Source organism: Ovis aries, chromosome 11 (genome assembly GCF_016772045.2).
Source record: "Ovis aries strain OAR_USU_Benz2616 breed Rambouillet chromosome 11, ARS-UI_Ramb_v3.0, whole genome shotgun sequence".
Classification (NCBI taxonomy): Eukaryota; Metazoa; Chordata; class Mammalia; order Artiodactyla; family Bovidae; genus Ovis; species Ovis aries.
The window spans coordinates 46,598,263-46,612,719 of record NC_056064.1 but is presented as its reverse complement, the minus strand read 5'-3'; the positions used below and the strand labels follow the sequence as shown (position 1 = coordinate 46,612,719).

Below are 14,457 nucleotides of genomic sequence, written 5' to 3'. Positions count from 1 at the left end.
AAACAAATTAACCCAATAATTCTACAAGGAAATAGTCGCTCAGTCCTGTCTGACTCTTTGTGACCCCATGGACTGTAGCCTGCCAGGTTCCTTCTGCCCATGGACTTTTCCAGGCAAGAATACTGGAGTGAGTAGCCATTTCCTTTTGCAGGGGATCTTCCTGACCTAGGGGTCAAACCTGGGTCTCCTGCATTGCAGGTGGATTCTTTACCATCTGAGCCAGAAAAATTTAAAAAGCCAACGATCAGGTGTAGCAAATTAAGTCTCCAAACTATAATTTTTCTCTTGTGAGAAAAGTTGCCTTACTAAAGTGTGCAGACCACAATAAATAAAAGCCTTTTTATAACTAGTTGAAACTTCTTAAACTCCACCAAATTTTTTCACTTCTTGGCACACAGATATGCTAATTTCCAACACACCTTAAAAAACCTTCCCTAAGTGGTCCTTGTTCATCTTGTTTCACTCTTCATTGGAGCAAATTTCTCAATCACAGCATCTGCAACCACCAGCTTGTCATGGCAGTGTTGATGCCAGCTAGCACTGTGGCAGAAAATCTCCTCCACGGAGTCTTGTCACTGCTGTGTGGATGACGACCTTGTTGGAGGCACTCCCTTGGCTGGCTGGGTGTAGGTGACATGTCAAAAATGGTTATATGTGCGGAGATTAGCCCATTATGTTTAGGATTATGGGCATTGGTGATTGTTGAAAAGGGAACAAGTACAGAGACAAAATCCTGCGGTATTGTACCGGAATCAAAGGTATTCCTCTGAACTGATGGTTTTCAATACATATTTAAGTAGAGAAATACAGACTCAAGTATGTATATATACATATATCCCTGTGCTTCATCCACTGAGGGGACCAGGGAACAGGCACCCAATAGCAATGAGCACTCTTAGCTTGATTTCTAAACACCCTGCTCTTCCAAATGAAACTAGAACTCTTTGGGGGACATGGCTGGTTCAGACTGAGAAAAGGTACACGATGAGCCTGGAACAACTTGTGCTTGATGTGCTGAACAGTAGTTCATTCATCCTTTGAAATGAAGAATAGATATACTAAACGATTCCCTTTGGCATCTCTGAAGCATTTACAACAGAAACAGTTTTTATTCCATCTTCCCAGCTCCTGTCTTGTGTTCTGCCCCTTAAAAAGTGGAGTTTTTGCTTCCTTTCTGCGCATGACAAAGGGTCACAGAAACACATGAAGGGGCTCCCAGTGGCCAAATCTGGGACAATGAGCATAAAAATCACAAAGTATCAAAATGACAGCAATGTATAGTAAGCACTGAGTAAAAGAGAAACCCATGAATCTGTAAGTAAACAAATAAAGAAAGGGAAGCCTTCCTTACACAGAGTGCCAACCAGTAAGTGTAGGAAGGATGTGGGATTCAAACACACTACCTGGCTACCATCATGATAGTAATTTAGACAAGAAACAGCAACAGATGCTTAAACAATGGGGTAAAGTTTAAAGCGGAATGGGATATTTAGTCTCAAAGCACTAACTTACAAAATACTTCTTACGAACTTTTCAGCGGAGAAACCCACCAGGCACCACCTCAATTAAGTGATCGAAGTTAACATCAACAATTTAACATACTTCAAAAGCACATACCACAACAGCAACACTTCTGATATTCCTGCCAACAATACGTAACTAAAACCAAATCATGAGGAAGGCACCAACAAACCCAATTTGAGGGCACTCTGCAAAGGCTTTAATCTTCAAGTGTCAAGGTCATGAAAACAAACTTCAAGGATTGTTCCAGGCTGAAGGAAACTGAGACATGACTACTAAATGCAACACAATGGCTTTTTTCTTTTTTGATGATAAAGGATATTATTGGGACCATTGGGAAAACTTGGTTATCTGAAGCTGGCAGTGTTTCCATGTTAATTTCTACTTCTGATGGATATGTGTGGTGATATAAGAGAATATCTTCAGTTACAGGAACTACACATTATAAAATATTACATAAGATACACTGTAGTGTTGGGACATCATCCTGCAACTTACTCTTAAAAATGATTCAGGGCAGAATTCCCTGGTGGTCTGGTGGTTAAGACTGTGCTTCCACTGAAGGGGGCCTGGGTTTGATCCCTAGTCAGGGAACTAGATCCCATGTGTTGCAACTAAAAAAGATTCTACATGCTGCAATGAAGATGGAAGATCCTGTGTGCCACAACTAAGACCCAGAGCAGCCAAATACTTTCTTTAAAAAAGAAGAAAAAAAATAAATCAAGCAGGTGGAGGAGGGCAGCAATCACATTAAAGGGATGGAAGGATCACATTCAGAAGTGAAATACCTAAAATTCTCCCAATTTCTTTTGCATCAAAAATACAAGAGCGCGTGCACACACACAAAAGACAATTTGCTAAACGTGAAGATCTTTTTAATGTTTTTAGACACAGGTTACTTAAGATGGGGGCAGGGGTTGGGGGGAGAACAGTACTTAAAATTCCAAGGAACTAAGGTTAAGCAGAGACCACAACCAAATACTTGACAGGGGCACCTTATATTGATGCTGTTTTTCTGAGTCAGGAAAACATCCAAAGACCAGCAGTTCTTCCCAGCTTGCTTCCTTGATGATCACTGAGTGAGACTTTTATTTATCTCTCCATGTATCAATTGCTTAGTCCATATATCTGAATCCTCAGATAATTTAATGCAACTCAGTCATTCACTTTATCATATAATACTTTCACATGGATATAAATTTCTGATTCCCACGAATAACATTTCAATTATTGTTACAAAATGGCAAGATTCTTTGAGATCTCCACATAAGAAAAAAACTTGAGAAAGGTATATCACAGGGCTTCACAAATATGAAGCAAAACAGTTAGAATCTTGATATAAAATAATTCTTCCCAGGTTCAAATCTGTTTTGAATCTTTGAATGGTTCAATAACAACAAGACCCCATTTGTGAATGTTCTTTTTAAAAAGCCCAGCGAGCCTGTGAGTCAGCAGCAGGTGGTGCCTGCCTCACAGCCAGTGCTAGACACAAGAGGCTTGCGATACTTGCACTGAATCCAAACTCGGTACATTGTCAGTTGTTTTCCTCGATTCACTTGCAACCGGCGATCCACCAGGTTCTGAACCTTTTCCAGTCCAGCAGTAGTGAAAAGTGTGTCCAGTTCATCTAGTTTGGAAACAGATGTTTATATATTTTCCCCTGAAGAAAAAGCACCGTGTCTACCACTCCCCATGCTAAATGGTACTCTTTGAGACTGCTGTCCTGCCTCATAGACTTTAAGTGGTTTGGGCAGTATGGTTTAGCTACAATCGCAGTAGTGACTTGGTAGCAGCAAGTCCTCGTTTAGGCAGAGGAAGGCAAACCACGTGTGAAAGGTGGCCTGGAACGCACCAGGAAAGCCTTTCTAAGAGTTAGCTGATGGGAAAGAATTTTCTAGGGTTCTACGTACATCTTACAATCATATGCACAAACTGACATGTCAAAGCCATTTCCTTTTTTTTTTTTTTTAAGGGGAGAGGTTTCATCACTCACTAAAGGCTCAGAAAAGTATGTGACCTGAAGATGGCCCAGGGACAAAATATTCATATGGCACTGGTGGGGGTGAAAACTGGCAGCAGGACAAGCAGCAGAGGAAAGCAGCTCTGAGTTACACCTGGAACCCAGGGAGCAATGGGTTCACTTAAACTCAGGTGCACCTAAGGTACAACCCAGCTTCGAAGCTGAAACAGCTACAGTGCAGTCTTGCAAAATGAGCCTGTGTCCTGTTTTGGACAAAGTGATGGAGGGGAAGAGCAGGCAGCAGAAGAACAAGGCAGGGACCAAAGGCTCATATAAGCTCAGCCTACTGAGAGAACACTGAGTAGTTCCAGGTGGCTGGGGGTAGGCTAAGGGGTGGGGAAGAGCAGGGAAGAGGCTGCAAAAGGTAGGCGGGGCGGGCCAGATGACGCCACTTCTGAAAGCACATGGAGGAATATGGAAATTAGTCCTGGGGGGGCTGTCAGCACGAAGACAAGTGTTTCTTTGTCATACCTTGTGTGAAGAAGTATACTCTGGTGCCATCGCCTCTCACATAGAAATTTTCAGACAGACACTGACCTGCAGAGTGATGTAGTAGAGACCAGAGAAACTTTAAAGCACTTCTGTGAATTTCATGGCCAATTAAATGTGCATCAAGATATCAATTTCTGGGGCAGAGAACAGATCCTTTTCTAAGCTACTCTGGTACTTTGCAGGAATCTGAAGTCTCTCTTGGAGAAGAGCAGCTCCAGGGGAATAATCAAATTTCAGTGTCAGTGAACACATGTAATTCTCAGCCCCTTATTTTACAGCTCTGCTTCAGGATGAAAATAACTTGTTTCCTTCCTTCCTCCCCCATTAAATAAATAACACATACACTTTGTTTAAAAACAAAAGCAACTTTTAGGTGGCTTTCTGCCCCTTTAGAAACACACAGTAAAAATTCAAGGAATATAGCTGAGTTTAAGGAAATCTGAGACAGCCGCTATTCCCACTTCAGCGACTGTCCTTTTGCGTCTCTCCACGGTGTCCACATGCACCCTCATAAACAGGATCCCATACAAACTGGTTTGTATCAAGGCCACACTTCCCCTTCTGCTGCTAAGCCCCGACCTTCTCAGTTTAACAACCTGATGTGTAATCAATCCTTCTACGCCTTTTGAATGTCAAAGTAATCTTATTTATTTTTCCCTAGCTACTGTTAAACACAGGATTAAGTGTAAAATACCAACTCGCACAATGCTTTTCTCACTTGGTCACACAGCCAAGTCCACCCCCAACGAGAACAGTGGTATGGGGTCCACACCATGTGATAACACACATTACCCTATGCAGAGGCAGTCATTTTGTTTCCACGGTTTTGCTTATTATACACATACTATGTGCTGGTTCCTGAATAAATCCCCAAAGGATTGTTGGATTGAACAGATAACACCAAGGTGCTTTAAAAGAAAGGCCACAACCATTCCTATTTCTGCCTTTCATGGAGGAACATCGCTCTCTCTGAGTCAGCCAGCAATAGGTATCTCATTGCTGTTTCCATTTTCTTGAAGTTCTGTTTTCGGCCATTTGGATACGTTCTTCAGTAAATCAACTTTAAAACACTTCTCATCTGTTTTCCGGGTGGGTCACTGATCTTTTCCCTTATCAATCTGCCAGCAGTCCTATTTGAACAGCATAGATATTAAGTCTTTACTGTTCTATTAACTGAAATATTTGTCCTCAATCTGTCATTTGTCTTTTAACTTTTTAATGGCATCTTTTGCCATATCACACTTAAAACATACCACTCTTATCATGTATTAAATGGCTCTCTGTATGGAGCTATATAATTCGAGAGTCTCTATTTTATTCCACTAATTTGTGAGACTATTCTAATGGCAAAGCCATTGTTTTGATTACAGTGGAAAAAAAATACCTTTTTTAAACCGAAGCTGAGCCATGTCATAGCGGCCATAATCTCGCAGAAGCATTATCCCCCCGGGCTTCAGAAGCCTGCTCAGCCTGTTGATAGCATTCTGCATCCTGAAGGGCAGCAGGGAACAAAGATCAGATCTCTTTAAGAACAGAGTCCCCTCCTAACAGCACCCCCACCCCCCCAAAAAAAGAACATGTCCCTTTTCTCTGTAGCGTTATTTGGATAAGCCAGGGGACTTCCCAACACTGACACATCAGCCCTGAAATCTTAGCTCCTATGCTCTTGTTTCAGTTATAACCTGAGCTCACGCCCAAACCTCTAATGTACATACCTTCTGCTGTCTGCTTACAACTGTGGCTTCTATCCACTGCCTTCAGTATGAAGAGGGCTGCTCCTTCAGTAGGGATCCACTGTGGGGGAAGTTACATGCTCTCTGCCTGGCTCACTTCCCACTCCTCAGGGGGAAGCCATCCCCACACTGGGCTCCCATGGATCTCTGAAAGGACCCCTGACCACCCAGTGAGGAGACTGCTAGTTGACCCACCTACCTGCCCACTACGCTCAAGATCTCTGCATACAGCCTGTCTCTTTCCATCTGTTGCATGAGGACTGAATCTCAAGAACTTTACAAGGTGACACAGTCTGTATGCAAATGAGTACTCTGGGCAGAGTGCGCTACACTTCCGACTGCATTTTCCATATATAGAGTCTCAGTGTAGGTTTCAGCTTTAACTATTGAAGAAGTATAAATGCTTTGAACTTAAAAACCACATGAAAGTCTAATTAAATACTGAATAACAAATTTCTTTTGAATAATGTTTTTAATTTTAATGTTTTGTTTCAGTCCATGTCAGTTTAAAACGCAGTGGTTTCTGTGGTGGCTCAGCAGTAAAGAATCCACCTGCCAGCGCAAGAGACGTGGGTTTGATCCCTGGTTTGGGAAGATCCCACATGCCGCAAAGCAGCCAAGCCTACGCGCCTTAACTATTGAGCCTGTGCTCTAGAACCCGGGCTCTGCAACAAGAGAAGTCACCGCAATTAGAAGCCCGTCTACTGCAACTACAGAGTAGTCCCTGCTCTGTGAAACTGAGAGAAGTGTGAGCAGCAACGAAGACCCAGCACAGCCAATATACAAATCAATGAAACTACACAGAGTTTACAGCATGTACGCTTCTGCAATTAATATTTAAAACCATGCCAGGCTGTTTGGGCTGTCTTCCACCGCCCTTATTTCATACTCACAATATTCCTATCAGGTCAAGTGACACAGTGCTATCCTAGAGGAAATGTGGGCTAGAGAAAGTCAATCACACCCCACCCCTCAAAGCACCCCGACTGATGCCGCTTCCTCGAGACAATATTTCAACTTCATTGGGATGACTGGCTGCCTATGTCCAGCAGCCTTTAATGGTATCTTTTAAGATAAACCAATCCACTTTCCTTTAATCTTGATTTTATGGAGTTCTCCTTACTAGAGAAGTTTTCCAAAGAACTTAAATATCGGAGAACACTTGATGAGTTAAGTTTCACTGTATATTTTGTGCTGTTAATAAGCCTGGTTTATTTAAAGCATTTAAAAAGCCAATAATGGGATGTTCTTGAATAGCTGTGGCATTCACAGTTCTAGGACATCATGCTGTGTGATCATCAACAGGAAATTTTTCCGCACACCCACTAAGGTGACTCCCTTATTCTCTGGAGATGTTAGACCATTATCATAAGGAGAACCGACCACTGCAGTCAACAGACAGAGGGTTAGATGCTTGGAGTCCAACGTGGACTCCAAGACAAACTTAAGAAAAGTGGCTGACAAGCCTCTGTTGCTTAGAATGAAATAGCTTCTTCCTGTCTATCAGAACATTAATGAAATCATCTTTATCAAGGTTCCAACTCTGAGATCAAGGTTCCCGATCAAAGCTTTGTTTTTGCTATGCTACTGGTTAAGGGACTTAAAACTTACTTGTCTGGAATGATTGCTGAGAGAACAAATATAAGGATGATGACGTCAAGACTATTCTCAGGCATTGGGTAACTCTTATCTTCATCACACAGATCATGAACAAAGGCAAAACACCGAGAAGGGTCATATGCTGAATTTGTCTGCAGACAGATGGAAGAGAGGTTAGAAAATGTTCATATAGCCTCAAGAAAAACCATCTTGCTTTAAACATAATCCCTGCTGCTTCCCACTGAGGGAGATAGCTCTTGTCATTACAGCAAACATTGTTACTCTTAGGCTAAGGGAGCCTGTGAAATCCCACTTGTATGTTTAAAATGGTACATTCCTGACGCCTTTACTTCTAGTCTTTATTCTGATTAGGAGTCACATCTGAGGACTGGAAAAAAATGAGGAAGGTAAGTGACTAAAAGGGCAAAGAGAAACCTCATAAGTAGGAAAACAAACCATATTGAAAAAGCATGATTTAAAGCAACTCCCACTACAGCATATTACACAGATCATAGATTCTCCAGGAAAATCTCTCTCTCCAGATGTGGAAGATTTAACCTACAATTTATTATCATTAAACTAATTTTAAAAAGTCTCACTATTCATCTGATATTGGCCCTTAAGAACAGTTTCAGAATCAGAAATTCCCTGGTGGTCCAGTGGTTAGAACTTGGCACTTATATGATTGCAACACACATTCAGGGTAACTTCCCTATCCTTATCTCTCTTCTCCAAAACTGTGATTTTGTTTCTCACTGCTGCTGCTGCTAAGTCGCTTCAGTCGTGTCCGACTCTGTGCGACCCCATAGACAGCAGCCCACCAGGCTCCTCCGTCCCTGGGATTCTCCAGGCAAGAAAACTGGAGTGGGGTGCCATTTCCTTCTCCAATGCATGAAAGTGAAAAGTGGAAGTGAAGTTGCTCAGTCACGTCCAACTCTTTGAGACCTCATGGACTGCAGCCCACCGGGCTCCTCTGTCCATGGGATTTTCCAGGCAAGAGGACTGGAGTGGGGTGCCGTTGCCTTCTCCATGTTCCTCACTGGTCACAGCTAATTAACAGGACAAGTAGACAGTCAGCTGATCTGAGTCAATCAGACTTTCTGGGGACTCTGGAATCAAGACACTGTCATTCAGGTGAGGTTCTGGGAACACTTGAAGAGGGGAGACTTATAAGGGACTGAGATGGGCAAGTACATTGGGCCATGTATAAAACCAGGAAAAACCTATCAGAGAAAACCGGGCTGCAAAGGAAAAAAGCAAGCAAAAGGCAAATGGGCAATGAGAGGGAAAACACCATGACCTTGAGGGAGGCGCTGTGACAAAAGAAGGGGGTGCCAGCATCTCACCAGCGTGCCTTTGGTACCTGACACTTTGTCAGGGCTGAGTTTTAGTCCTGGCTACACCATATGCCCTTGAGATCTATGACATTCCCTTTAATTAGCTGCGCTTGTCTACAAGTTTCTGTAACTTGTAACTCAATCCTAAATGAAACAATCATTTCATTTCAATCCTTAAAACATGAGTTTAGGAAGGTCAAGAGACCTGCCCAACGTTCCACAGCAGGAAAGCAGCAGGTTCCATCATCACGTTTAGCCAATTCCTCTACTCCAGGCTATTGCAGACCACAGCACAATAAGCAAATAGTTTGAGACCTTGATTTTTATGAGGCCCTTTTCCCCTTAAGTCAGTGAAACTTACTGATAGGAGCACTGGACTTACCTGGACCAGTTCTACAGCTGTGGAAGAAAAATCACAACAGTAAACAAAGAGGCTTGGGTCACTGAAATGGGCAGGAAAAAAACCACAGCAGAGGCATTAGATTACAAACTGGATGATGTCGATTCTCTACACTATGCAGCAGAGTTAAAATATCAAAGGCACCACATGTTAACAAAGCAACAGGTTTAACACTCACTACTTTCCCTGATGACAAAGACAACTTATAAGTCAATTAAGTCAAAACAATCCATAATTGGATAATGTAGACATCTAATCTCCTGTAACCCACAGCTCCCAGTAATTGCTGTTACCATTCGGTTATACTAAGAGTTCCAAGAAACAACAATGCATCACTTTTTTCTTTGCTGACGTGCTGTTAAGACTACAACAAACCTTACTTGTTAGTTTGTAGAATTGGGAAGACTGTGTTTCCCACACCACAACCAACCTGTAGACAGAAATCAGAAATGAACTATTAATCACAGAATTCCCAAGGAATTAATTCCCTAAAGTAAATAAATAATCAACAATAGACAATTTGTCTTACTGTATTAGGAAAGGTGTAGTGACTAGAGCTAATCATGACACTCCCTGCCCGTGACCTCAGGAACCCTTAAAGAGGTAGCCATAGTAGACGAGAGTATGGGCTTTTATCAGCAGGATGGGACCTGGCCTGTGGAAAAAGAGCATGGGCTGCTCTTACTTTTTGAGTTTGGGCAAATGGTCCTGTAAACAGAGTATTTTCTTACTGAGCTCCACTATACCATTACTGGAAAAATGTTTCTAGTAGACTGGATTGAAAAAGTCATGAAGGGAACCATGGCAACACTGTCCTAAGTTCAGTGCTGGGTGTGGTAATAATGAAAACAGCACCATTTACTCAGAGCGTACTGTGTGTCAGACACCATCCTCAGCCATTATATAGACATTATCTCAATTAACCCCAGTAATAACTATGAGGCGGAAGTCCCATTCCACTTGGGGAGGATCAGGGACCAACACAAAGTCATGTCAGAGGACTCAGTCCCAAAACTAATCAGCTTCTGGTGGCGTGTGTGGTCACTTTTGTGAATATTCACTTTACAGTGCACACTTTTCTTTTTCAGGTCTAGCCGAGCCTCTACCACACATCCAGACTGAGAAGGCAAGAAATCTCCCACATCTGAAAAGCAGGCACCATCCTAACTAACCTCTCCATCTCATAACTGTATCAGAAGTAAAAGAAGCTGTCTTCTGACCTGGGACTCTCTACCAGATGGCAGGGTTAGCAGGACACTACAACTTTTGGACAGAATATAATGTTCCCAGGTAGCACCTCAGCTGATTTATCTTTGTTTGTCATGACCAGGGCATCTGGTCTGCATCTAGGACATTTCAATAGCTCAAAAATGCAGGTGATTCCAGGCCAACAAAAAGGAGGTAAGTCTAGTCAGCGTCATCATCAGAAGTTACTTTGGGGCTCAGCCTCTCTATTGCCACCCTCTGTGCATAAGACAGCCTCACTAATCCCACTGCCAGGACAATAAAGGGAGGTTACCTCGAGCATTCGGTAGGTGGCAGAGGATCCAGGAAACTCATTAGCACAGATTTCCAGGTGATGGAGTTTCTGAGTTACACTCTCTTCCATAAGAAGTGGCTGTGTCTTATCTCCAAGGCTAACAGAAGAACAACTATGCTGTTCTTCTATTGTTAAATCAGATCCATCCTCACCACTTCTATAGTATTCATATACTTCATTCTTCTTATTCTCTGAGAGCAAATTCGTCAAGTGATTTTGGCTAGGTGCCAGCTCTGGGAATTCAGTAAAAAGCCAATGTCTATCCTTGAAAAACCCGTTTTCATGGATTTTGTAGAAGTTGTTCCAATATTTGTTGGCGTTGACCTCATAATCAGCTGTAAATATTTAAGAAAGAATTTTAAGAACCATCTCTCAGTTTTATTTGTATACAATATAAATTATCACCCTGCTTCACCAAATTTTATATGAAAAGTTATACTCAAGTAGAGCCTCAGTCTCAGAGCTGGTGGTCATTTGGTCCTATCACACTTGACTTTGCTCTCTATCTTGTCCTTCCAGGGAGTTTCAACTTCTGCCAGAAAACTTACTACCTATCAATTCTCCTCCCACATCTTTAGATGGCTCTTAACTATTGGGAAATCCTAATATTAAGCAAAAAACCTGTCTAATCATTTCTGGTCAAAAGGTCCTACTATTTCTCATACAGAACAGCTCTTTCGTATTTGAGGGCCATTATTTCCCTTTCTAAAACCTCTTTTACAAGCTAAATGTCCCAGGTTCTTCAGTTATTCCCCATGTGAAGTCAATGGTTATAATACAGGTATGATACTGTATCTTCTTTACATTATATTCCTGAGTCTGTGGTTCTTTATAGTGTGGAGCCCAGAAATGAATTCACTACTAACAGATACCAAGCATGGAAACAGAAAATGATGACAAGAGGAAAAGTGTTCCGATAAGAAGAGATCTGATGATAGAGGACAGGACAGACTCAAGTATGGACTATTTAAAAGAAACCTGTGTTATTCAAGGTGATCAAGGCAGTCCTAGATTTCAATTTTACTTCTTATTTTTGAGATAACACTGGCTTATAACTAGATTTTAGCTTTCTGCTCCTTGCCAATACAGAGCTTTGACTAGTGTAGTAGAAGAATAAAAACCTAAGAAACTGGATCTCAATTCTACCACTACTAACTAAACTGCTTACCTCTGGGCAAGGCACTTAATGTCCTGAAGTCCAAGTTTCTTTAACTGTAAAAAGAGGATATTGGACTATATGATTTTCAAAATCCCTTTCAACCTTAATTTGCTTTGATGTAGTCTTTGTCAAACTATGTAAGGTTAATATTTCATAACTGGACTCTTGTACTTGTTCAGAAATATTTCTGTGGGTACTACTCTGCAATTTCTAGTGCCACCTTCAACTGTCACTTAGAACACAGGCCCAACCAGTTCTAGTTTTACTAACTAGGAATATTTTTCAGTGAAATCATCCACCTCTTCAGAAGAGGCTTCTTTTTCTTTGGCCAGACTTATTTCCACTCTGATTCATCCACCTTTCCTTTGCAGAAGCCTTACCACCTCATAGCCACCACACAAGGAAAAGACACATAACTCACGATTTGTTAGCCAGCCACCCCTCACCCCCCATCATTTAGAATCTGACCACTTGAATCCAGCTGTAATAGCAACATTTCCTCGGGCAAAATGTAATGATGTAGAAAGAATATTCTCTAAGACAATCATGTTGCCACAGGTCAGTCATATTGATATGGGTCTAGTCAACATAATTAAAGACTTAGTGAAGCTGCTCAGTCGTGTCCGACTCTTTGCGACCCCATGGACTGTAGCCTACCAGGTTCCATCATCCATGGGATTTTCCAGGCAAGAATACTGGAGTGGGTTGCCATTTCCTTCTCCAGGAGATCTTCCCTCCCCAAGGATTGAACCCAGGTCGCCTGCATTGTAGGCAGACGCTTTATCACCTGAGCCACCAATGAAAGACTTAAGTCACTAGAAAACGCTATCGAGATACAGTTATCCTCTTCCAAACAAAAAAGCAAAACCAAAACACCCTTTATGCCCTAACAAGATGTCAAGGCACAGCCCTTTCCCAGCCTTGCCCAACCCCTCCCCTTCTCGTTCTATCCCAGAGTTCTGTATCAGACCAGTAACAAAGACTCTCGGGGCCTCGGTTCTCTGGCTTCTCCGGAGAGCATGTCCAGCAGTACGCAGGCTGTCATTACCACTGAGGGTCCACCTGGGCGCACCTTGCTTCTCCTGGCACACCCGCTGAGTGCTGTTCTCCTGGACTTTCCTCTCTGCCTCCGCGGCCTGCTCCTCCGACCACTCCACGTTGTCCCTGGGGAAATGAAATGGGCAGCGTAGGCGCCTCAGGTTTTCGCCGCGGGCAGGGAGTCGCTGGCCCCGAAGCGCCTCTTCCGTGGGAGGAGAGGGCCAAGAGTAGGTCCGCAGGACTCTGGTCGGCGGTCAGGGCCTTCTCAGAGTGCTCTGCGGCGCTGGGACAGGGCGAACCGCAGGCCGGGCGAAGGGTAGGGCACTTACCAGGCATTGTGGTGAAAGACGCGAGCGGGGTCGCTCAGAAACCGGCTCCCGAATTGCTGCCTCTTCCCGCAGACGGCTGCAGGATCGCCTTCAGGGAAGGAGCCGTCCATGACACCGGAACCGGAAACACCTACTTTCCCCTCACGCGCGAAGGCTCTGCAGGCCACACCCCTTTCGGAAATCGCAAGGTCTGGGCGGGAAAACACGGAGGCCGGGTGGGGCAGTCATGAAGTCTCCCGTTGAGGCGGCTTTCGGACTCTGCCTGGTGGGATGGAGCTATTTGGGAAGGAGAGTCAGCGGGTTTTCGCCCCGGAGTCTTTAGTCCTTCAACAGGCGGGCCAGAAAGTGGTAGACGTTCCACTTGAGCCTCCTAATTCTAGGATGCTCTAACAGGTCCCCAGTTTCTCTTAAGTTGTAAGACAAAAAATTTTGAATCACTTTAATAATTAGATAATTACCTCGATTTACTGTAGAGTAGTGGCCAAAATAATTGAGAAAAATAGCAAGCAGGGCGAGGAAATAGGGCAGTTTTCCAGCTTTTCACAGTGTGAAAAAGGAAAGAAAAAAGTGTGTGTTGTGTGTGTGTGTGTGTTGTTGATATCCACACTGTTTTTCTGGAGAAGGATATGAAATGAATTTTGAGAACACGAAGTTTAACCGTCAAATCACATATCCAAGGACAAGTTTAAAAGTATAACCCCACCACCTAACTTTTTGAATTATCCATATGAAAGCTTATTTGCACAATCAGAATTGTAATACATACATATATATAATTAATACATTTCCAGCCTTACATTTGTTTCGATAATTGCCACAAACTTACAAAAGAAGGAAGTATGCTGTCAATATAAGATAAAGTTAATTGAGATTTCCAGAAGAGGGATGACTACCATTTGGAAGAAGAGAAGGGATTCGTTATTTAAGTAATATAGTTCTAGGTTTAACACACTGGTAACCAGTGATAGCTTATTGCTGAATCTTTCCATGGTGGTGGTGGTGGTTTAGTCGCTAAGTCGTGTCTCACTCTTTTACGACCACATGGGCTGTAGCCTACCAGGCTCTTCTGTCAGTGGGATTTTCCAGGAAAGAATACTGGAGTGGGTAAGCCATTCCCTTTTCCAGGGGATCTTCCCCACCCACGGACTGAACCTGAGTCTGCATTGCAGGAGGATTCTTTACCAACTGAGCCACCAGGGAAACCCGTCTTTCCATAGGCAAAACCAAAGGGAGCGATGATTCTATAACTTTCCCTCCAAAAAAAAAAAAAAAAAAAGGAAACAAACCCT

At 42.9% G+C, this 14,457-nt stretch overlaps 1 protein-coding gene across 2 annotated transcripts; it reads right to left on the bottom strand.

Annotated features, from left to right (window-relative positions):
* Window positions 1-2,379: 2,379 nt before the first annotated feature.
* On the bottom strand, window positions 2,380-13,284 carry METTL2A (methyltransferase 2A, tRNA N3-cytidine). Of its 2 annotated transcripts, XM_004013011.5 has the most exons (9): window positions 13,169-13,284; window positions 12,874-12,965; window positions 10,622-10,977; window positions 9,483-9,532; window positions 9,085-9,145; window positions 7,378-7,517; window positions 5,418-5,524; window positions 4,013-4,078; window positions 2,380-3,148 (listed from the first exon to the last, which is right to left on the bottom strand). In XM_004013011.5, exons 1-9 carry the CDS (start codon window positions 13,276-13,278, stop codon window positions 2,970-2,972), a joined length of 1,161 nt encoding a protein of 386 aa, XP_004013060.2. In that variant the 5' UTR covers window positions 13,279-13,284; the 3' UTR covers window positions 2,380-2,969. The 2 variants fall into 2 exon arrangements, with proteins under 2 accessions (XP_004013060.2, XP_012041674.2); XM_012186284.5 differs by having other exon boundaries at window positions 2,380-5,163.
* Window positions 13,285-14,457: the final 1,173 nt, after the last annotated feature.